The 24,490-nt window shown below is 46.2% G+C and overlaps 1 protein-coding gene across 1 annotated transcript in view; it reads left to right on the top strand.

Moving 5' to 3' along the window:
• The window catches only part of KIAA1671 (KIAA1671 ortholog), a 45,048-nt gene that overhangs the window by 13,422 nt on the left and 7,136 nt on the right, over nt 1–24,490 (top strand). Inside the window, exons 4-7 of the mRNA XM_015878195.3 lie at nt 45–141; nt 1,298–4,036; nt 4,582–4,707; nt 23,259–23,377. Of these exons, the coding sequence (XP_015733681.2) occupies nt 45–141; nt 1,298–4,036; nt 4,582–4,707; nt 23,259–23,377 (3,081 nt within the window). The remainder of the gene's footprint in view (nt 1–44; nt 142–1,297; nt 4,037–4,581; nt 4,708–23,258; nt 23,378–24,490) is intronic.

The raw sequence follows: 24,490 nt of genomic DNA on the forward strand, positions 1-24,490 counted from the left end.
ACCAACTGGATCTGAAAGAACTGAATGAAGCTTTTTTGCCTTAGGTTTTCAAGTCCAACATCATCGACCAGTGAAGTAAAGCCTGAGAAAGCTGCTGAAGTGAGGAACAACTCTGGGAGCGAAATGCAAGAACATCAAAAAGTAAGAAAATGGCATTGGCTGATGTAGGCTCTAGTTAGGCTTGCCTCTAGAGTGTAAGGAGCCCTATACTCTGCATCCGGTGCATCTTAACCAGTCAGTGACTTTAAAATGGGCATCAGGAGTATTAAGAATGGCATAATCCTAATAGGTTTACTTGTGTAAGTCTATCTTTAGACACTGGATGGGGACGCGCTGCTGAAGTATGGGAGGATGGTGTTGAGCTTTTAAAAAGTTAAATGTGCGTGCTGTTAAAGGCATGCAGTGGTATGAAGTGAAACATATTGTGTGCTACTTTAATGGAACTTTTAGTGTATACAGACAACGGCTGTTGTTGTTCCATGTAGCAATTAGCCTTCATTTTCTGTAAGGATAGCATGAATTTCCACATCTGAGTCACAATTCCTTATGACGTGCTGCGTGTTTCTTATCAGTCTCCTAAATCATGTTTAGTTTAGCAGTTTTGACCATTGAATACTGTATAGATCAGTGCTACAAAGGCTGTTTGACTGTCCTCGCTTCTAAGGAACACTCTGGTATTTCAAAGCAGCTTCTCTGCTGACACTTGATAGCGCTGGAGATTTAATGTTATTTTGAGGATGTTTCTTGTGAGTTCTTATGGTTGTGTGTTGTTTTTTTCCTGTGTAGGTTTAAGACATGAGTGTGCGTGATAGAGAAACTCACAGCTTGATTAAAAAATCTCCATAGATTAATTTCCTTTTAAAGGAGATAAATTTGCTTTAAAAGGAAAATCTTCCATTAACGGAAGCGCTGTTTTCAGAATTAGACAATAAAGCAGGATTAAAACCATTCCCTTGCTCTGCCTAGAGGAGTATAGATCACATTCAAAAGCCAGTCTCAATTTCTTTGGTGTTTGTTTTTTTCTTTCTATTAAAGACCCTTAAGTCAATTTCAAATGTTATAATTTTTGACTTAAAAAATGATGGAACCTTGTAGGGTGAGGTGGTGAACCTTAAGCTATGGGGGTAATTCAGACTGTTGGCACGCACTGCTGCTTAAATTACTGGTGTCTCAATGGATTTTGTGTTTAGAGAAGAGGGATGTGGTTAACTTGCCTAGGCAGCGTAGTGAAAGTGAGTAAATGTTTTACTTAAAGGTGTATAACAGTCATAACTGTTGGTTTTTTGTCTTGTTCCAGAGCAAGGAGATAACCATGCTTGCTCATAGAGAAGATCCCACTGAAGCTCATGCTGCTGGGAACCCTTGGAAATCCCGACAGGTTGTAAAAATAACCAACAGAACAGATCAGACAGAGACAAAGGGAAGCTTCCCTGGAGACAGCCAACGCTTCTCTCAGCAGAGTGAAAATTCCATCTCGTTCACGAGCAGCTTTGAAAAAAGATTAAAACCAACCAACGTGACAGAAAAAACCTGCATTAAAACTGTCCGGGCCACCATGTTTGATCATAACGTTCAGAGGCACAATGTTGCGGATGATCTTCCTGGAACTGTTTCGCCATTGAAAATGAGTGGTGAGCTTGAAGCAAAGCCTGATGTGGTGACTTTGGGGCATACCAGGCGTTCGTGGGTGGGAGAAGCTTTTCCAAGCAAGTCTCCTTCTAGGGATCCTAATGATTTCTTCTCCAGTGAATGCACTTTATCTGAACGAAAAAAAGACTTGGATAAAACTGAAAGTGATTCAGTATTAATAGCTGAGAAAATACCTTACTCTACAAACAGAAATAAAAGCTCTGGAGTAAATGAGAAAACAAGCAAGCTACATGCTGAAATTAAAACAGACAGGAGTGAAGATTCTTCCACTGATGGAACAGGGAGGTCTAATCTGGTGAAATGCTCTTCTGAGAAAAGTAGTTTTAGACAAAGAGGAGTAGACTATGAATTTGGACCTAGCTTTGGTCATGAAGTTGTCTCAACCAGCGTAAAAAAACAGCAGGTCCATTCATCTTCAGTGCTTCTAAGTGGGCAATTATGTAAATCTTCCAGTAGCCTCCATCCTGATGTGAAAGAGGAATCTAGAGCTTTTGCTGTGAGGAGAAGTCTAGACTCAAACTTCAAGGATCAAGACTTGGGTTTACATAGTACAGCTCCTGAAAACAGAGAAAAAATCAGAGCAATAGATCCAGAAGAAAAGGTCAGGAGAACTAAAAGTAGCATTTCAGACTTGAAGACTTCAGAAAGGTGGAGAAGGAAAACCTTGCCTCATGATTCTGTCAAGGCAGAAGAAATCAGCTGGCTCACACCTGACAATACAAAAAGGCTGAGTTGGACAGATTCATTGCAATTGGAAGAAAATTCACTTAAAAAGAGAAATATCAAAGAGCGGATGGAGGGACATGAGGCAAAGCAAACTGCTCCTGGCAGTTCTGACGAACACTTGAAAAATCAGAGTTCTACCCTTGAACCAAAAGCAACTTATTTTGCAGTGACTTATCAAATTCCCAGTATCAAAAAAGAGAAAAGTTTTGTTGGTACTGCTGGCACAAGCGTAAGTAGTAAGATTTCTAGCTCGAGTGAGGGAGGAGCAGTTAATGTAGGTCCTGATTTTCCTGGTAGGTCCAAACCAGATAAAAGCATAGTGAGTACGGATTGTAGAGAAGAGTCACGAGAAGTGTATGTTAAAAAGGATTGGGTGAAAGGAGAGGACAAAGATAATGCTTCTTCCAAAAACATTGCATCCAGTAATATTCATGTATCTGGGAAAGATAAGTGTTATGAGAAGGGTCTGGATCAAGCTAAAGAAAAGATCATAGACGTTGATGCTTTTTTGTTAAAACAGGAACGGGAAAATGTGGCTCAAACTGATGTCAAAAGTAGCAGAGGAAAGGTCTCCACTTACCACGAACCCCGATCCTCCCTGCATTTTGCACAGCTGCACAAAGAGGGTGAAGTAGTCACACAGAAGAGCAGTGAAAGCAGCTGTGGTGTATCTGGAAGGAAGGCTGAGGATGGTTACAGGCTCCAGGTTCTTGATATTGATGCCCTTATGGCAGAATATAAAGAAGAATCGGTGAAGGGCGGTAGTATTCAAGACAAGGTCTCTGAAGAGCACAGTTTATTTGGTAGGAGCAAATCAAAGAACAAGAGGAACGTGTCAGACAGGGTGAGTTCTTCCTATACCTGGAAGGAGTGGAAAGGATCGGATCACTGTGCTGTTAGTAGCAAGCCGGGTGAGCGTGTGGAGGAGTATCACAGGCCAGAGAAATTGGTTCCAACTGAAAAGAGCAAAGAGAAATTGGATTCCCATGGCCCCGAGTCTGATAAACAGAAGTCCAAAGACAAAAAGTTAGGCTCTCCTCCCTGGGAAAATCCCAGCTGCTTGTTTCCAGATAAGTTTGCCAATTCTCCTGTGGAGTTCACTGCAAAGAAAACATTCATCATTGATGATGATCAAGACGTGAACTTAACTTCCAGGAACCAAAGTTCACAAGCTGTGATTGACAAGGTTCAGCCTGTACATGCAGTTGGTGTGGACCAAAAACTGGAAGTTAATTTTGCTTCCAGGTTGTCCATAAAGGCCAATGATGGGCTACTACAGAAGAAGGTGGTCACAAAAGAACAGTTCTCAGAGGTGACTCTGGAAGGTGACTGGAGCAAAAATGTAGTGAGGAGCTCTGTAACAAAGAATAGAGATGATGTGAGTAAGGTGACCTGTGCCAACGACTCTTCCAATGTGAAAAGTAAAACTAAAGATTGGAAGAGCAGCACATCTGGCTTAGGAAGTGCACCCCCAGATCTGAGACGCTCCTATTCTGAAAAGAGCCGCCCAGGAAAAGATGGTCCATCACTCATGCAAGAAGTGAGAGGAAAAAAGGAGCTGTACCGCTCCAGGCAGAGCTTCCCACCAGAGAGCGTGGATAATGGGTGGAAAACCAAGGTCGTATCTCAGTCGGAGTCTTACTTCCATGAGGATAAGAAGGTATTGCCAAATGGTACCTAACTGCTTCCTGAAACTGAAACTGAAAGCAAGGAAAAGATTTGCTTATGTCACAGTAGGGCTTTTGGGTGTTAGGTGTGATATGCGCACACTTCTCTATAGATGTAATTTCCTTTTGGTCTGTTTTCTCATGGGATCTGTGTTGTACCAGACTTTGTGTTTCAAGTGCATAAATATTAATTGGTATCTTTACAGAGAGCTGAGAAAGTCTTTGAAAGGTGTGCAGGTGTTGTTACTGCTTTGAACACTGGGGGGTTAAATTGCTGACTCTGCACCTTTGTTTTTATACGTATCAGGTTATTGAATTTCCCCCATTTATACCCATCAGGTTATTGAATCCCCCTAATTTATCCCTGAAACTTCAGTGCTGGCGCTGATGTTGGTGAAATGCAGGTGGTTCCGCTAACAGTGACAGGTTAATGCATGAGAGCACAGCCAGTTGGGTCTTGATGGGTATAGTTTCAAAGGGCATTTTGTGTATGCATGTACATGTTTTCTTAGTGATGCATATACCTTTAATTTAACAGGCTCCCAGGAAAGAGTGGACCAAGCAGAGTTCAGAAAAAACAGATGGAAGAGAATTTTCCTTTGTTTCTACTCAGAGAAGAAGTCACAGCTTTTTTTATAAGGACAGAAGGACGGAGAGCATAACGGTATGTTATTTTGGAGGAGGTTCTTGGGTTAGGGGAGCAGTAAGGGAGATGCAGCCTGGCTTGATTCATTCAGGGCTGTTTTCCCTGTGTTTCAAATAGTTGTGAAGGGGAGTATGTGCCTTCTAAGCAGGAGTAGCAGATGTTCTTCCTATGGAGTTTAACTAGTAGGGAATGCTTCCACCACGCTGGTCTATGCCAGGTCTCCTAACATAACACATTAACTGCCCAACTTGTTTATGTTTCTTTCTAAACAAAGATTTTTCATCCTGAGCTCTCCAAGTGTGGGACTGGGTCATTATGCTGCTTGTTTTTTCTCGGCTTAGATAATGAGAATTGGTTATTGCAATCTCTTCTGGAAAACCATGTGGACAAATAGAACTGGATCATGGTCTGAATAATTATGGGTTTGATCTTCCTTCTGTAGGCCATAGACAGAACCAGTTACATGAATAATCACAGCTTACTTCTCTCAGAGGTCTGATTTTTCTCTTAATGGGGTTGATTCCCTCTTCAGTTGTTGGGTGATGTTCTCCTGACTTGCAGGAGGACCTCCAATATCAGCCCACACATACGCTTGATTTTAGGAACTGGTTACTATCTCCTGAAACTCAAAGATCTGAATCTTCCAGAAGTTGCAAAAGAAATGAAACATTGGTGTGTTCTGTGGGAAATGGAGGATTTAAATCGCCTATCAACACCATACAACTCTGATTTTGTGGGAGGTGGTGACGCTCCCAATGAAATCCTTCCGTACTGGAAGTACTGGCTCTGATTCATTGCAAGTGCTGTGACTTTCTTTGTGTTTTAACCTTGTGAATAAACCCAGTTTTGGCACAGTAGAACAGTCCTGCAGTGACTTCAGAGCGTGCTCTTTTATAGTTACAAATGCACATATTGGTAGTTTGAGAAAACGTGTGTCCTGCATCTTCTCAAAATCGTTCTATTTTTGTAGAGAGGATGACAGAAAGATGTCACCGCTCTTCCTTGTCCCAAGGTCGAGTCTCATCCCTTCTCTTGGACTACTAGCACACTCACGTGGCAATAGGACGCATTGCTCTCTTTTTGTAATTGCTTACATTGCTGCTGTTGCTGAAGCTGAGGACAGGAAGTGTTGGCAGGCTTATGTTGTGTGCTACTGAAGAAAAAGAAGATTCAACACAATGGCTTTTGATAGTCTGTATTGGCTTTGTAAACAAGTTTCTCAACAGAAGCTTTGGAAACAAACTCATACTGTTAATGATTCCAGCCTTAAAACTTAATGGGAGGAACAGAGGGCTGTTATCCCCCTGTCTTTCCCATTCTTGGCGTGGGATTTGGATTGACTAACCAGACGTGGGAACTCTGGATTGCTTATAGACTTGGTGGTTATCATTGAGTCCCTCAGAGTTACTGTATGTCACCTGTTTGTAGTACAAATATGCAAAGATAGCTGTTGACTGTGTAGAACGTGGGAGAAAACAGCTGTTGGAAGTAGCTTTGGGGTAATAGAACTCGCCATGCCTCCGTGTGGCCCAGAGCTCCATGTGGATGTCACAGGAGGTTGTGGAGCGGGGCTATTGCTGGCACTTAGGTCAGTTGTGCCTTGTGCTTATCTGGAGGAAGACAACTTATGCGGTTAGTACGTTGTAATGCTTCCCTCTGGTGGAGGAATGGAATCCTAGAGTCACTGTGCTGGAAACAGAATCGTGTGGAACCACTGAGCTGACCTCCTGAGTGCTGTTGCTAGGTCATGTCCCTTAGTGCCATATCCATACACCCCTTTGCAAATCTTTTGGCTTTTCTTGTTTCTTGAGGATCAGAACATAATCATTAAGATTGGAAAAGACCTTTAAGATCACCAAGTCTAATCTCGTAGGATCACAGAATCATTAAGGTTGGAAAATACCTCCAAAGTCATCCAATCCAACCATCAACCCACCCCCACCATGCTCACTAACTTGTCTCTCATTGTCACATCTCCGTGTTCCTTGAGCACCTCTAGGGACAGTGACCCCACCATCTCCCTGGGCAGCCTGTGCCAACGCCTGAGTGCCATTAGGGAAAATTTATTCTCCCAAAGAGAAAATTTATTAATAGAGGCTTCAGGTCACAACAGTCATCCTTTTTATCATCCCAAAGCCTTGTGCTACCTGCTTTCCCCCAGCATAGAAAGCAATATTTCTCAACAATTTATTCATTAGAAATAGACATAAGACCTCGGTTTCTGCTATAAAATCAGTGCAGGAAGAAATATGAAAATCCTAGCATTTGAAGCCCCGTGTCGTACTTTATCTCTCTCTATTTTCCCCACTGTGAAATTGGCTAACACGCTCTCTTAGCTAACCTTGATTATAATCTTTGCTGATGCTGGTTTTTTTTCTTAACCTACTGACTGTGTTATAAATATTGAGTTCTAAGCTATAATTACTAAAGGTATTCCAACACAGAATCATAGTATGGTTTGAGTTGGAAGGGACCCAAAAAGCCCATCTGATCCCACTCCCCTGCAATGCATGGGGACACCCCCAGCTCGATCCTGGAGCTGTAGTGTGCTGTGGTGAGCCACGTGAATCATGGCAGATGTGAAAGACACCACTTGAAAACCACTTTGTTCCATCTCAGCTGACACAGGTCTCTAATTCTGACGTTGGATCACAAACCTCAATGCCTGATTTAGTCATCAGAGCTGATATGAGGTAAAAAGTGTGGAATGGGTTCTCCCTGGGCAGGAGGGAGGTACTGTGCTTTGGGGCTGGGGGATCTGGAGCTGGGGGACCTGTGCCATTGTTTGAGCTATAACAAGGAAGGGGCCAAAATCTTAATAAGGGTGAGTGTGACAGGACAGGGGGAGGTGGTTTCAGATGAGAAGAGGGAGATTTAGGTTGAAGATGTTTTTACACTGAGGGCAGTGAGGCACTGCATGGGGTACCCAGAGAGGTGGAGGTGCCCCATCCCTGCAGACACCCACAGTCAGGGGACGGGGCTGTGAGCACTGATGGAGCTGTGGGTGTCCCTGAGCACTGCAGGCAGTGGGAACAGATGCCTTTGAGGGTCCCTTCCACATCAAATTGTTCTATGATGTTGAAGTGATAACCTGCGTTGCCAGCTATGGCTTGCAACCAACATCTGTATGGTTAAAAGCAGAATGCTTGATACTGGAACTGGAGTGAGTGTGGCAGCTTCCAAAGCGTCTGGTTCTTTATCTGATTTATGGGGTTTTTGTCATCTTCATTTTTACTTTGGTGAGGCAGTCTGGTATCCATAGCGCAGTGATACATAAACACAGTTATTTGAGGCTGATGCGTGGGTTGGGAACACTTTACCAAAATCAGGAGCTGACTTTTAAAACTGGACTGCTAGAGAAGGTAAATATTTTATAAACAAGCACAGATGAAGGGTAGTGGGATCCATCCCAGCTCCCAGTGCTTCCCGGACTGCCCGCAGCACCTCCATTGTGCCCAGCAGAAAGCAAGCTCTTGTCTTCTGATGGCATAAAGCCTCTGATCTTACAGCTTTGCTCCTCTCCAGATGGAAGCTAGAAACCAGTTGAGTGCAAATCATTCTGCTAGCCTAAAAAGGGAGTCAGTCTGGAATTAAAACCCAAGGGCATGGCTCAGACAAAGCAGAAGCAACTTGTGTCTGCAGTGGTGCCTTCCACCAGGCCCCAAACACCACAGCTTCCTATTCCAGCAGCCCTGGGGATGACGGGTGCTGGGTGGCAGCCTCACTTCTCCAGGCTTTTTCCTTTTTTGGTCATATTGCTTTCTTGGGAACACTCCAGTCCTGTTTAAAGGAGTGAAAAAAAAAGAAAAGACACTTGTTGTGTCTGTTTCTTCTTGTCCACAGGAGGCATTTTTATATTAAAAGCAGCTTTTCTTTCACGTGTGTCCCTTTTTATGTTGTTGTTCCTTGTACACGAGAGAACAAATAAGGTCAGCTCGCAATCTAGACCATGGATTAACGAGACGGGCGAACTCGGAGTGGCGAGATGCTCAATCACAAGTGGGGAAGTCACATGGGAGCTCAGCGCTGCCCATAAGTAGCCCCAGCATCTGTTAAAGGCGCAGAGCTCAGCTGGCGATGCGGGTGCAGATAGCGTTGCTCGTTAGGCGCGCTGCCTTTAAGTGTGTGGGTGTGCTCCTGGCTGCTGCTGGAGGAGGGGAGCACGGGCAGCCTGGCCCAAAGGAGGATGGTTCGGCATTAGCTTTGAACCGTGGAAGAATGGAGTATTACTACTGCCCGCGTTTGTTGAAGTTCTTGCAGTATTTGTGGGTAAGTGCGTTCTTAGCTGCCGTTGCGTGTGAGGGTTTGGGTGTTTTGGGCTGTTCTCAACAAGCACAAGGTATCTGTAGGCAGTGCTGGTGTTGCTTTGCAGTTTTTGATGCAACAGGTCCTTTTGTCTTTGGTACCAGCTCATAGTGAGGAGACTGCAGACTGCTTAGAGGTGCCCCTGAAAACCCTCTGGCTGGCATTTCTTCTTTGTTTATACCTAAGAGTTGTAGTTCTGCATACTGCATGCTTGCAACATCCTTCCCTACTTGCTCAGGAGCAACCCTTGTGCTCTGCTTCCAAGCTTCCCTTCCCCTGCTGCATCCAGTGCTGCTGCCAGCTGTGAGTGGAACAGCCAGCACTAACAGCATTGGAACTGTGTGTTTGCACCATTTCTAACGTGTTTTAGTAGGTTTCTCCTTCTCAGCGTGCCACTTCCTCTTCAAACAGCTCTGAGGCCCCTCTTCAATGACAAGCTCCTTTAAGTGTGCTGCTTTCCCTGCCAGCTGGGAGGGTCACCACTGCACAGAGGCTTCTATTTGTCACATAGAGCCACATTTGAAGGGATAAGATTAATTTCTGTAAGCCTTCCTGAATGGACACTGGGTCCAATGTCATGCTTTATTTTCTTTAAGTCTTTACAAGCCTTGCTGTGTATGTGCTTTGGTTGGCAGCGAGATGAGATTCTTTGCTGTAAAGTCTTTGGGAAACTGTAGCGTTGTAAAGCCTGGAACTCTTTGGATGTTTCAGAGCAGGTTTGCTGTGTATGTGTGGTCTTTTAGAGACCTGGAGATATTGCATAAGTGTTACTGTGTGACCTCTCACACTGTTACAAGAGACCATTGGCGAATAAGTGTGATATTCATGGAATTATATAAACTTTATATATATAAATATTAGGAAGTGTTAAGGGAAGAGCAAAGCAGTCGCTTTATTTTTGTGTGTGTTGGCGTTACATCTGAAGGCTGTTAAGGAGATAATTATCAGTTCTCTCTGTATCAGGAGTAACCGGAGATGTCAGGGTTAGTTGTCAAGCTTTGTGTTATTTAATCCATCTCGGGCAGCTGACATATTCATTAGGTAGACCTGGAGAAGAATACAACTCTTAATTAAAAAACATTATCATGAAAATGCCCTTTTAAAGCCACTGCTGGGAGTTATTGGTAGGTTACATCCCTTCTGCCGTGTATGCTGCTTTCATGCACTGTGGTGGCGTTGGACATCATTGGACCCTCTCAATGCCAACCACTGGCTAACTACGTGCTGTTGCCTCTCCTAGCCTTAAAATAGGGTACTTATTGTTGTGACGTGTAGGAAAGGTTTCTAAATAACATCTTGATGGTGGGTGGGTTTTTTTTTGAGCACCGGAATGTCTGTGGTCAGCCTGAGCACATGGGAAGCGGTCAGTGGTCACCAAGACGTCAGCGTGGTGCTCAGGGTGAGAGCTCAGTGTTTCTGAGAAGCAGCCTGTGCTGGAGCCTTGTTGGGTAGCGGTGTTTGATCCATTAATTCAATGAGAGCTGTGATAACGAGGAGAAAAGCAAGCTTATCAAACCTGGATCATTTATTCCATTACTGAGGCTTGCTGGAGCACTCTGGGATACTGCAGCTCTTCCCAACAGGGGTTGCTGAGAAGCCAAGATCCTGGGGGGGAGCAAACACTGAGTTTCTTGATGGCAGCAGATGGACTAACAGAAGCTTCTGAGAACTATTCCTTCAGCTGTACCTGCTAGGTGAAAGTAAATAAAGGGGGAGAAAAGCAAAGGGTGTTGATGGAGCCTTGCAGATGGCTATGTAAGGCTTCATGAATCTTTGGAATGGCAGTTGAGGAATGCAGAGGCTCCTTCCTGATGATGTAAGAGTCTGGTTTGGTCAGATGAAGCTATGCCTCTTGGAGCAGAAGAGCTGGGCTTCCTCACCAGCACGCTGCATGGTCTGTACCTCAGGAGATGAAGTGCAGAGGCTGAGTCATAGCTCTCAGTATTCACCACATCGTCATTTCCTTCTGTGTTCTGTCATATACCTTCTTCCTAGCACCGATCTGTTCATCATCTTTAATTGGCTGTTTATTGTAATCATGTATTCATGTGCCAGTCATTTGGTGACCCGAGCTATACTGATGATATTTGAGTGTTTTCCAGGGTACACAGTGTATTCATCCTCCTTTTTACAGCTGGTGAGGAGCTTTGTTGCAGCTTATACAAGATATCTTTGGATCTGACTTGCCCAAGGAACTTCTCAGTGCTCTGATGGCCAGTGCCACTGGTGGAGTGCTCTCAGGTGGTTCTGTTCCTGTCCATAACCACCTCAGTTATAGGCAATTCTTGCTCTGCCCTGTTTTTTTTTTGCAGGATGTTGCAACATTGTGTTGCAATCTCTTTTTAATGTAGCTGTAGGAGCACATTGATAAACAATTAATCAGGTGCATTAGAACCAGGTAATCTAAGCCAGCTTTGCAAACAGGGCAAGCTTCTTCCAGTGGGGGCAGAGCTGGGAAGAGAGGAAAGCTCTGGATCAGCTCCAGAAGAGATGGGTTCCTGTTCTGAGCAGCAGCTCTGCTGGGTGCTCAGTGGGAGCCTGGCTGAGCCCTGCACAGGGCCCTGGGGCTTCCAGCTGTGCTGCTGCTGGGGTGTCTGAGACAGCAGGCAGCCAAAATCTGGGCGCTTGATGGATTGCTGTGTGTACATCGGTCATTCTGGATGGGACAGATAGAGTCAGAATCATGGACAATCATAGAATAGTTTGAATTGGAAAAGACCCCCAAGGACCATCTGTTCCCACTGCCTGCAGTGCTCAGGGACACCCACAGCTCCATCAGTGCTCACAGCCCCGTCCCCTGACTGTGGGTGTCTGCAGGGATGGGGCACCTCCACCTCTCTGGGCACCCTGTGCAGTGCATCACTGCCCTCAGTGTGAACAACTTCCTCCTTATATCCAACCTAAGTCTCCTCTCTGAGTATGAAACCATTCCCCCTTGTCTTGTCACAGCAGACTCTACTCAAGAGTCTGTCCTGTTCTTTCCTACAGCTCCCCTTTGCGTACTGATTCAGACACTCTTCAGTAGATGAAGATGATGTTAGATTAACCTGCAGGATGATTAAATTCAAAAATATCCTAGCCGTGTGGTCAAAATGTGGGTTAGAAGAGCGCTGAGTTTCTTCCTGCTCAGCATACCTTGTTCCTCTATTTCTAACTCAGGACAATTTTTCAGCTCAGTTGTAGAGATGCTAAAACCCTGCTGGGATTATTGCTAGTCATTGAATCGTAATTACAAAATTGCAAGCGATTTGGGTTATTGAAGCTAGAAATCAAGATCCAGAGATTGTTTTGACACAGTCTCAGCTGCTGTGCCCTTGCAGAGCAGCTTGCTGCCTCCCCGGTGCGCTGGAGCTCGCTGCCGCTGTGTGTCACTGCAGCTGCATCCCATCTCACACTGGGGAAGCACACAGCATCCTCAGCCGTCTGCTATGATAGCAAAGGGATTAAGTTCAATTGACCATGAAATGCTTGGAGGAAGTAATGCGCTCTAGGTTCACGTCTGGGAGGACTGAGCCGTGCTGGGCTGGGAGCAGTAGGATGGGCTGCTGATATGGGGCTGTGCCCCAGCTGCATGAACAGCCTTTGGGGGGTAAGCTCACTGCCAACGTGGTGCTGTAAAGTTGGTTTGACTCAATTCCTGCTTTCCCATGTTGTTGTCCACGCCGCTACCGCTGGGCGACGGCCAAGTTCCCACTATTGTTTCTGTTCTTTCAGCAGTTGCAACTTGTTAATATGGCAGTGCGTGTTTACTGTACTGAAAGGAAATGGCATTTTGGAGAGTGCAGCTCGAGCACGGTGAAAGTAGCTCATTGTGGGGGACTTTTCCTTGAGTTGAACAAGGACTGCGTGCTGCAGAGCGAGGGTTCTCTTAAAAATTAACTCCAGGTTAATCTTAAACATGAACCCAGGTTGGACGAACATAGTGTTTGGTTTGGTGATTCATGGCTGGGGCTGCTGAGCACACGCTGCGTGATGGAGGTGGTGTGGGTTATTTGCTCACTGCATACCTGGCAAGTTCTGGTTGCTCAGATGGAGGTTGCAGATGTCAGATGTGAGTGGATGTCTAATGGGATTTGATTTGCAGTGCAGGAGTGCAGCCGATGTGGCTGAGAAGCAAAAGGATTTGCAGAGCCCTGGGCCTAGTGGGGAAACAGTGCCCTTCATCTCCATTGTGTCTGTGGTGGCCCCACCTGGGCAGGGAGCCCAATCCAGTTGGACAAAGCCCTGCAACCCCAAGCATAAGTGTTCTTCCCCTTTAAGTGTTTCCTGAATCCTAGAGTCAGATTTATACATTGAGTAGCTCTAGTAGGTTCACATCTTCCATGAGACACAAAAATTATGCCAAATTTCTCCAGCCAGACAGCAATGAAAGCTTCTGCCAGGCAAAAAAAGGGAGATGCTTTGGGTGTCTCTTGGTTTTGTATTGCCAGTTCTCATTTGCACATAGAAGTGGATAACTGGTAGGATCTAAGTGGTGTGCAATGCTCAGTCCTTGTTGGAGGTTTGGTTATACTTATTAGCAATCATAAAATGGCTGAGTATGGAGGGAAGCTCAAAGATCACCCAGCCCCAACCCCTGCTGAGGGCTGGCTGCTCCCCACCAGTTCAGGCTGCCCAGTGCCCACCCACGGCCTTGAGCACCTTCAGAGATGGGGCAACAAAAGCCTTTCGTAACAGTAGGTTGTTTTTTATTGGTATAAATGGGGGGAGGGAAAAGGAACCCAGCAACCTTTATTTATCCATGTTTAGCTTTGGTTGATCCTTTTGACATGGGTAAATGTAAAGAAAATGTTTTCAGTGCTTTTCAGAAGAGCTGTGCTGTAGGAGTTTCCTGTTTCTCCTTTGTTTTTCAGCCTTTCCTCCTCAGCTGAGATAGAAGGGAAGTGCTGAATGATTGTGGACATGAGCCTTCAAACATCATCGTGTATTTTTAGCGTGTTCCCTGGGCTTTAGCATTGCTAGCTTTGTTTCACGCTGAAACAATTCAAGGTCCAACAGCAGTGCATGGTCAGGATGTTTAGCTACGTTTTGCTTTGTGGGGGACAAAAGGATTGATGTCCTCAGAAACATTTGGTGCTGTTGCCATTGCAGTTGTTACTGAAAATCATATTTAAACCTAGCAGTTGTACAGAGAGAAGGTGTGTTAAGCATATTATTATTGACCTAATGCATCTGTCCCTCTTTTATTTCGTCTGACTGCGATTCATAGAATTCTTCCCTGCACAGATTGCTGTTTAAGTACCTACTTCAATATGGCTTCTTCTTGTATGTGTATGAGGTGAGTGGCTTTAGCGGCAGGTTCTGATGCCATTGTCATTAACAATCATTCTGAACAAGCATAAATTAAAACTGCACATGAATGTAATTGCTCTGTTTCAATCTGAAACAAGTAGAAGAGAGGAAACAAAACATCAAGCTTTGAGCACCTGATGAAGCCGTGGGTGTCCCTGTGCATTGCAGGCAGTGGAACCAGACGGCCTTTGGGGGTCCCTTCCAATTCAAGCCATTCTGTGATTGTATTCAGTGTAAATATTAGCGAAGTAGCTGTTGTTTCAGCTTACACAAGAGTTTTCACTGCTAATACACACTGTCCAAAGTTCTCATGCTAAAATATACCTTTCAATCAATCCTTATTTTTTTTTCTTCTTGACCAGAGAGTGCTGGTGGCTGTTGCAGCAAGGAGAGCAGTGCAGGTGTCTGTGTGAATTGAGTTGGTTGGCAAAAGAGAGAGTTTGGAGGGCAAAAATAAGGAAATTATTCAACTGCTGTTATTTGGTAGTGTCTGATGAACCCAAGGAGTATCACAGAATCATGAAGGTTGGAAAAGACCTCTAAAATCACCCAGTCCAACCATCTACCTACTGCCAGCATCACTTACCAACCATGTCCCAAAGTTCTACATCCACCATATCCTTAAAGAACCTCCAGGGAAAGCGACCTTGGCAGACCCCATCGTTAGCATGGGAACTCATAAAACACAGTGCAGAGGTCAGCCTATGAAGCTTTTGATGGGGCAAAATGAAATAGGAAAGTGGGATAAGTTTTCCAGTCTTTGCTGGGTCTGTTCTGGGTTGTCCTGAGGGAGTTGGGCTCAGCTCCATCTGTTGGCTTCAGCCAGCTTGGGTGCAGAGCTCAGGAGCTGGTGCTGTGGGATGCATGATTTCCATTGCTTAACTGAGTGAGAATAATGTGTTGAGTGTATTTTTTCCTGTTACTTTAAAAATGTAAGAAAAGCCTTGTTGCAGGGTCACCTGATCGGGGAGATCTCCTTCCATTTCTGTGCAAAACCAGCTCGGTAGCTCTTTAGAGGAAAGGCTGTGTAAGGAAGGAACGGGTTTTTCTGTTGGTTGGATTTCCTTGCGGCATGGAGGGTTTCTATTTGACTGCTAATTTGAGAATGTTCAAAACAAATGTAAGGCATTCCAGGGTAAGAAAACAGGGTGTAGTGTGTTCCATGACGAGTTCCAGGCTGATGGAGTTCAGCTCTTTAAAGGGAAGAAACTCCATTTCCTCCAAGCTCATAGGCATGGTTCCAGGCAGTGCTCCTGATACAGTGAAACCCTAAACTGGCACCATTTTGTGCCATATTGCTTAGAAATTATTCATTCTATTAAATCTGTCCATTCTGTTAAATCAGGGTTAGGGGAGAGGGGAGAATGATGCAATGCAGCGAAACAAAAAGAAGCCCTGAGCACAGCAAGCAGCTCTGGCCTGCAGGGTGAGAAAAGCACACAGAGTATTGCCCCCCTGCACCTCTGGGCTGAGCATGACCATTCTCCATGGCCAGTGTGCTGCAGGTCATGCTGTCACCATATCCAGGTGGCACGTGGGGCATGGCTGACTCTGGGTTAATGGTTGACGTGTGCTGATGTGGATCGCAGTGTTGCTTGGTGAATGGTATAAAGAAGGGGCTGAGCATCCCCAGTCCCACCCGCCCCCTTGCAGGAGTTTGGCCTGGCCCTCAGCCCCTCCGTGCCCGCCTGGCTGCAGGCAGAAAGATGCTGTTCTACATCACCATGACAACGCTGCCTGCACAGGGCCCAGCCCAGCTCCTTCCCGTTGCTGCGGCTGTGTCACCCCGCGCATTGTTCCAGGCAGGCCGCCCCGCTCGGGAGCAGCTCGCAGGAGCCGGGCGGGCAGCCAAGAGCTGGCAGCAGCCAGCGGTGCTCCGGAGCGCTCAGAGCTCCGCGCTGCTCAGCACGCTGCTCAGCACGCTGCCCCGCAGCTCTCCTGCACACACGGCCTCACGTCTGCAAGCAGGGCTGGCTGTGGCCATGGCACCATGGGCAGCGGGCGATGGGAGCTGCTGACACCGTACCCCTGGATGGGGAGCAGCCACATGGATCACAGGGAAGGGATACATCGCGGTGTGCTGAACTGCTGACCTGCCGGGAGGATGCTGCCATTCTGATAGTGGCTGCTGTGTGTGCAAAGTTGGCTTCTGAAGGGGGAGATACTTATCCAGCTCCGGAATGAGAAAGTAAGACTGGATTTCCAGGACTGAGACCTTCATTTCTCTTTCTAACATGGCTGAATGAAGTGTTACTTTGAGCAGACGTGATTGTAAGTAGGAAAACCTTGTTTTTTGTGTTTTTTTTTAATTCCTACTTGACAAATGTCCGTCTCCAGCCTCACGTCTCCATTTAAATACAGAAGCACGCCGGCAGTGCTAGCCTAGTGCTATTTACGTGCACAGGAAATATTGTACGAGCGGAATCCTTCTTGCAGAATCCAATCTGTGCTGCCACGGAGGATTACAACCCTGAATATCCACCTGAGGGGGGGGGGTGGGCGAAAAAAGAAAAGAAACAACACGAAAATGGATTACCTGGGAGACAAGCTGAGCGTGGCCCAAACTCACATGACCCAGTGGATGGGCACAGTGCGCCGATCCCTGCAGGAAGCTCTCAACCTGGTGACGGCTGCGGTGGCCCACGAACGATCTGCCGGCCCCAGGGCCCCCCTGAAGCGGACCTCCTCCTTCAGGCACTTCGCTTCCCGCAGCCGGGAATCCTTCCGGCGCTTCTCGGTGCGCAGCCAGCAGCGCTTCTCCTCGCTAAGGAAGAGGCAAAGCAGCGCGGAGCAGCCCGACCTTGTAAGCCGTGCGCTAGGGGAGGCTCTGGGGGTGGATGACCCGCTTTGTGTGTTGTTTTTTGGGTTAGGAGTGAACCCAGGGCGGTGACAGGTAAAGATGTCTGCTCCCAGCTGTGGAAATCTTTGCCAGGGGTTTGGCAGTGGGGGGAGTGTGTTGGTGTAAGGTGTTTGTCACAGGTCGGTGTGAATCTACGTGCTGCTCTGTGTTTGCAGTGCCTGAAGTTGCACTTGGAAGGAGCTGAGTGCCAGCTCAGTGGTGAGCAATGGTTATCCCCAGTTCTTTTGCCTTAGCACCATTGCTATTTTGTCATGGGATAGAAGCTGTGAGACCCAGGTTAGTGGGGAGGGCTCCGGTTTTGTTTACCCCCTGTAAGCTGTACAAGATATGAGCAGCCCCAATGTGAGGGCAGTGAGGCCCTGGCAGTGCTGCCCAGAGCTGTGGGTGCCCCATCCCTGGAGGTGCCCGAGGCCATGGATGGGCCCTGGGCAGCCTGAGCTGGGGGCAGCCAGCACATGGCAGGGGTGGGGGATCTCTGAGCTCCACTCCAACCTCAGCCATTCTGTGGCATGGGCTCAGGGAGGGTTGTTCACAGGTGATCCAAGGCAAGGCCACATTCCTGGGGCAGGTGTGGCATCAGGCGATGGGTCGTTTCCAGAATTGCTTTTATCAGCTCTGCTGCTTTTTTGGCCCAGCTTTCTGCTAATCTCTTTTTTGGCTGCACTGGGATATTGTCAGGTGAGCACAAAAGAACAAGGAGGAAAATATTTGGTAACCATTGTTACGCTGTTAGCATGGTGACATTTGTATTGAAATTGATACCAGTTGGATTTATTAGAACCACCCGAACACAAAACTTGTTTAAACAAGTGAAATGGCTGGGACTGCAGAATGGGAACCGGGAACCTGCAAAGGGCAACTGTGCTTCTTGCTCTGCAGAGCAGGGAGCCCTGGGGCGTGGGGTCACCTTTCCAGCAAACTTGCTGAAGGCAGCAGTGGAGCTGCCTTTCCTTTGGCGCATGCTTAGCTTTGTGCGTGCGTTTAGCTCAGCTTGTGAGCAGCTCCTGTGCTCCAACTTAAGGTCACTCAGCCCTTGTGTAAGTGGGGAATTGGTGCTGTCGTGCTCTCCGATGTGCTGCTGCAGTGAGATTGGAGCTAGGTGGCCTTTGAGGTCCCTTCCCACTCAAACCATTCTGTGATTCTAAGCTTTTAAATGAGGGGAAGCTGGCAAGTAGGCTCCTTATTTAGTGTTATGTCATACCCTATGTTGCTCCTGCAGGCTTTTTTATCTGGGAAAGGGCTTGTGGATAAATCACCGCCAGCCTTCTGGGCTGCACAGGAGGCTCTTGGGCACTGCAGAGGAGTTTCAGCATTGGAAAGGATTTGGTGTAATTGGTTATTTCCTTACTGGAGGTCATAAAAGTTGAAGCTTCTCTTCAGAAGCCTGGGGATTGCATCTTTGATGTGTCATCACATAGAACCTGTGGTTAATACCCTTGGTTCCTCAGCTATGCCCTTATGCTGCTATGAAAGTATGGCAACTTGTTTCTTTTCTTTCTCTGGTTTGGATCCTGGAGAGCATTCATCTGCACCAAACGCTTTGGTTTTACCCCAGGTCCTGTGCCCTGAGCATCCTTCAGCAAAAGAACCAAAAGCATGCTGGTGTTCTTGTTCTGAGCTCTACTGTTTGGCTACAGACATATTTGGCCCCAGTATTCCCTGGAAACCCAACAAATCACTCTCGAAAATACTTTGTGTCCTGTCCATTTATCCTTCAATTTACAGACAGCTATTGTGGCAGCGAGAAGGAAGTTGTAGCGAGTGGGCTTTCAGAAAGGAGTGTTTGTGTAGCTTGGGGCTGGGGGGAGGAGGAGGGGAGCTGTTCTGTTTAATTAACGAAGATACAAGGGCCAGCACAGAGGCAGCTCATGCTTTTTCATTCTTAATAACTTCTCTTTGGTTTAACGGGCCATGAATGTGGCTGGCAGTGCAAATGTGGGCCATGCAACCACAGCGGTGGGTGCTGAGCTGAGTGTCTCCATTGTTCCCGACTTGTTTTGACAGCAATAATCACTTCGACTCAACTCTCTGATGTTCCTCAGGCTTGTTGCAAGGAGGTGATGCAAGCGGCCTCTAGGTTGTATGGAGTTTTTGTTTCCAGATACTCATTTGTTGGCAGGAAATCCCACTGGCTTTGCGTGCATCTTAAATCCTAGACTTCAAACTGGGGAGCCCTCTTTTCCAGGATTGTTTGTTTGAGGTTTAAAGTTGTGTCTTGCTTGGAAAAGCCTGAACTGCACAGCGGAGTTGTGAGATACAGCATTCCAAGTGGGAGGTGTTGATTTCAAGCATGCAGCTTGTCAAAAAACAAAGCAAATAGATTCACTTCCTACCATAACAGCATCAAATCGGTGTGTTCTGGCTCATCCCTTGCAGTGCTGGAGCCTCATGCAGAGACCACGTGGTGGGTATTTGGTTTACCATGAGCTCACCATTGGGTCATAGGAGCTTTATTTTCAGGGTACAGAGCATGGCAAACTCCAAACCACCTTTGGAATCCTCAGTGGAGGGAGTGGATGGATTGGAGCTGTGCAAAAGGTGTGGCTAGAAATCATTGCACTTGGTCACAGGGTTCCTTGCAAAGCTCTAGATGGAGCTATGGAAAGCTGGAACTGCCCTGTGCAGGGATGCAAAGGCTTTGAGATGGATTCATGCCATTACTTTTGTCAATACTTCAGTGGTTCTTTGAGAACTTTGCGTTGCTCAGCAGTGTGTGGGGCTGAGGAGGGCAGCTCTGTGTATCCATGCATGCGGGTGGAGTTGGAGCTCTTTAAACTTCTCAGAGAGAAAGCTGCAGTTCCTGGAACTGCTATCTATGTCCACAGGGCTGGGTGGGGCGGGTGGCAGCGAGTGCTGCCCCCATTGCCCCATAGCACCAAACCTGGTCCCAGCCATGACCTTCTCCCTGTGGGCAGCGTTCATCCACCGGCTAGTAAGTACCCATAGCATCCCTCTGCCTACACTGCTGCTCCGGTGCTTAGGAAGTGATAATATCCAGCTTGTAGAATGGCTCAAGTTGAAAGGGGAGCTTAGAGATCACCCAGTTCCAACCTCCTGCTTTGGGTTGGATGCCAACCACCAGCAGCTCACTCTGCACAGGGCTCCATCCCATCGCCCCCAGTCCCATCCAATGTTGCATAGTTTTTAAGGCCCACCTGGTGCTTTTATTTTGTTTGCTTTTAATGTATAGTATCTTATCAGTGAGTGTGTGTGTGTGTGTGTGTATATATATATGTACACACAAAAAAAGCCTTTCAAGAGGCCGGCAAAAACTTTCCTGTGAGTTCTATGCTAATAGAATGGATGGTCCAAACTCCATTTCTTTATGCAGTTTAACTATTCAAGATTCATTCTTCCAGTAGATTTTAGCTTCTCCTGTTTGCACATCAAGCTGCAGGGTGTCATTTTGGCTGCCTGACGTCTCAGTCTCTTTAGCAAACAAAGATTATTTTTGAAGCTGTCTGTGCAGATTCTACCTCGTGAGATCTCTGTCAACTGCTGCTCCTCGTGTGCCAAGTCTTTATTTCACAGCAGCGCGAAGGAGTTTGTCACATAAATATCTGCATTCGTTCTCAGTTATGGTAGATTTTTTGCACTGGCAGGAGCAATATTGTATGCACATCATTTCCAGGAACTGGGAATTGCAGGAATAATCAATCCTGGATTTTTGCCAGAGCGGCTTAATTCCAAGGGAGTCCTGAAAGAGCTTGAATCGTAACGTCTGCTTTTAGATGAAGCAGAGCGAAACGTGTGTCGGTGTCCAACTCTGCTGTTCCATTCCATGTGAGAATTACATTGTGTTTATTGTGGCTGCTGCTGTTGGAATGAACACACTGATCAAATCATGGGCTGTTACTGCATTTGAGTGCTGGATGGAGAGTGGTGTTTGATCGAGAACACCTTGTGTGTGTGCTTTCTGTGACGGTAAGCAAGGAAATCCTTCACTTGGGCTCATGTTCTGTATGAATAAGAGAGCAGAGCCCTTTTTTATTGCCTTTCCTATTTAAAGTATCTGTTTTGATGGATGATGCTCTGTTTCTTGAGGAACTTCCAGTGTCCAGCTCTGGTTGTGCACGCTTCTTCCTTTTGAGCTTGGTCTGTTCTGAGTGATATACAGAGAAGGAATGGGCCACTTGCACAACTTCATCACGTTATTCATTATCTCACATGAAAAACAAAGCAGCACAGGTTTGTTCTGCTGGGCTGTTTGTTCTGCTGTGGTTGGTGTGAGTGAATGGCATAGGGCACGGCGAGCTGTGCAATGGCTGGGCCCAAAGAACATCACTTGTACATGCAGAACTGCTCTGTTAGGTTCTCTTTGCTGTCATGTTTTAAAGCTTCCAGTGCTCTCTCCATTCGTGTCAGGAGCACTAAGCTGTTCCAAGGGAAATGGTAATGCCAGCAGAAGCAAATGTATCTGTATAGTCTAATTTGGAATCACTCCTGTCTAAAAGCATTTCAGCCGTGAACCACTGTACATGTCGAGCTCTCAGAGAGCTCTGAGCAACACGTTTGTGTCTGAATGTCTTTCCTGCTGCTGCTGGGATGGTGCTGTTATCTGGGTTGTGCATGTTTTCTCCTTACAACCACTATTCTTGTGATAACACAGTGTTTTTTATAAACAATGGGCAATGTGTTCCCTGAGGGCTCATGTCTGTTGGAGGAGTGTTGGTTCTGCCCCAGCACAGGGACTACAAGGGGAGTTTGTGGGAACCCAACCATGAATCCATGCCAAGGGAGAGGAAACGCCGTGTGGTTTCTAAGGGCAACAAGGCAATTTCTTCTGACATTCATCAGACTGCCTGGAGAAGTGCCTTGCTGCAGGCTTGTATGGGGATAGATGGAAACCTTTCCATCTGTGGGCATATGGAGAAATGGAGGTCAAGAATTACACCCAATGAGCAGTGAGGTCCAGGGATGTCTGAAAGATGGGAAGCAAGGAATATGTTTTGTGTAACTCCCCAAATGGGCACCTTGAGTATTGCAGGCTGAGAATTGTACTCGTCTGCCAATGGTGCTTTGTAATATTGGAACAAATAGCGGAGCCTTTTATTGCTTTATTTCACTTGGTGTTAAAATAGACCACTTTGTCAGCAGCAAGGAGTGCGATAGGACTAGAAAATGGCAATTGCTGATGGTACACATGGGGGAATAAGGGGAAAATAAGAAGATATAAGCACTTGCTCTCAGAGCTGCAAGTATTGTAGAACTTCTTGAGTAGCTGCTTTCTGTGTTGCTTAACTGTCCTGAATCATCAGTCCCAGAGCAGCATCCTTCATATTCACAGATGTAAAGGCACAAGCACACAGCTGGGATGGCACTGGGAGCCGTGTTTGTGTCTGTGCAAGGCAGTGGGTATAAAGGTTTGGGTAACACTAACTTTAGTGCTTATCTTTGCACAATTGCAAAGGAAAAGGTAGAGCAGTACTATGTCCTGGTGCAAAGGAGCATTGGGCTGCTGCAAACTGAGGGTGCCAGCAGCAGCAGGTGGCCCACTTCTGTCCCTCAGAAGGGAACGGTCCTTGGATGCACTGATTCCCTTTTTATTTCATGGACCTCCTGCCTTCATCAAATGATTCCTTTAGGTGTGAAAGGTCAGTGTAGAGCACAGCAAAGGAAAAACAACCCACCAGCGCTGCAATCTGCCCTACTTTGTGTGCTGTATTTAAACTTTCCAGTAACACCCATCCATTTGCCAAGGGCTTTCTAGTATCTGGCCCTCTGCTTATTTATTTATTGATGGGTTTTATTTTGAAGGTCTTCCAAAGGAAGTGTTCAAAATTGAGAGCTCTTTTTAAAGCTAGCAAGCTTGAAACATCAGCAGGGCTGACATTTCCCCTGTGTGCTTGGGGGGCTCTGTGCAGAACTCCTGTTGTTGTATGGGTGAGATAAGAGTTGCTAAAACAACAAACTAGTTGGTTTCTGCCTTTAGAATGGGTTGTTTGGGCAGGAAACTGGTGTTCGTGTTGTAGAGAGCTGTGGTTTGGAGCTCATAGCCTTTGTCCACGTTTAAGTTGAATCCTTCGATTCAAAACCACAGTGAGAAATAAAACCGAAGCCATTCAGCCTAGGGATAAAGGAATGATGGTGGGTTTCATTTGCTCTGTTGCAGGACCAGCTGAAGCAATGCTTCACAAGACAGCCCCCCGAAGCCAAGGACACAGACACACTGGTGCAGGAGCCCGACAGCCAGTATGGCACCTGGAGCGAGCAGCGACGCAGTGGAGACAGGTGAGCAGCACCATCCCCTCTGTCCTGTGCACACATTCTGCTTGAGCTACTTCATGAGAAGCAGCCATCCTGCTGCTTTTTGCTGCAGACACTCAAGCATGTGTGTCCTCATGCACATGTATGGATTCCTGAAGTTGCATGCTCCTGTTGCAGTGGGTGTAAGGTTTCTTTAGTCTGTAAGTGAAGGAATATTTCTCAAGTATCCGCCCAATGGATGGATGGAATTTAAGTTCCATCCCCCAGGGAGAAAGCAGCATCACCATTTCTATAGGCAGTGACAAAAACAGCTTTGACTGGAATAGATCTAACAAGTCTGCTGGCACATGGAACACAAGCAGAATGGTATTTTGTAGTGCTAAAATGATAGAAGATATGGGAAAAGTATATTTTCTCGATTAAATGCATAAAGTGGCTTTAACTAAGTTAGGTAGTGGAGTTTGGCATTGCATTTGTTTCTGTAATATCAATTAGAAATGTATATTTGCACGTTTAGGAAGGGATTATCTACTTGTGTGATACATGGGTCTAATGGGTAGAGCTGAGGATGGACAGAGGCTCTGCTCTGACTGCCCACTTTTTCCCCATCAGGTAGGTAAGGATGTGGTCTGACCATAGTAAGGCAGGCTATGCTGGCAGTATGGGGATTTAGTGGGTGCAATCAGCCCATGGCAGGGGCTGGGGGAGCTCAGAGGCCCCTTCCGACACAACCATGCTGTGATTCCATGACTGTGATCTTTAAGGCCCCTTATAATCCAACCATGCTGTGATTCCACGACTGTGTGATCTTTAGGGCCCCTTCCAACCCAACCATTCTGTGATTCTATGATCTGCTCTACTCGAGCCAATGTCTTCTCTGCTCCAAGGTAATATGGAAATGGCTTTTTCCCTGTTTTTTTATTTTAAATGCTGTATCGTTGAACTCTTACAGCAGATATTAATATCAATTCCATTTGGTGTGTTCTACACTTGAGAACTCTGAGTTATAAATACATATATATGTATAAATATTATCGCTTACGAAGTCAAGGGGAGCTTTCAGCTGACAGAGTGACATGCCAACATCCAGCTCTTCTGTAAAACGAACTGTGATTTTAGTACCTTGTAGGTGTTTTT

The sequence above is a fragment of the Coturnix japonica genome, chromosome 9 (genome assembly GCF_054131305.1).
Source record: "Coturnix japonica strain WE chromosome 9, WE-NBRP24, whole genome shotgun sequence".
NCBI classification, from domain to species: Eukaryota; Metazoa; Chordata; class Aves; order Galliformes; family Phasianidae; genus Coturnix; species Coturnix japonica.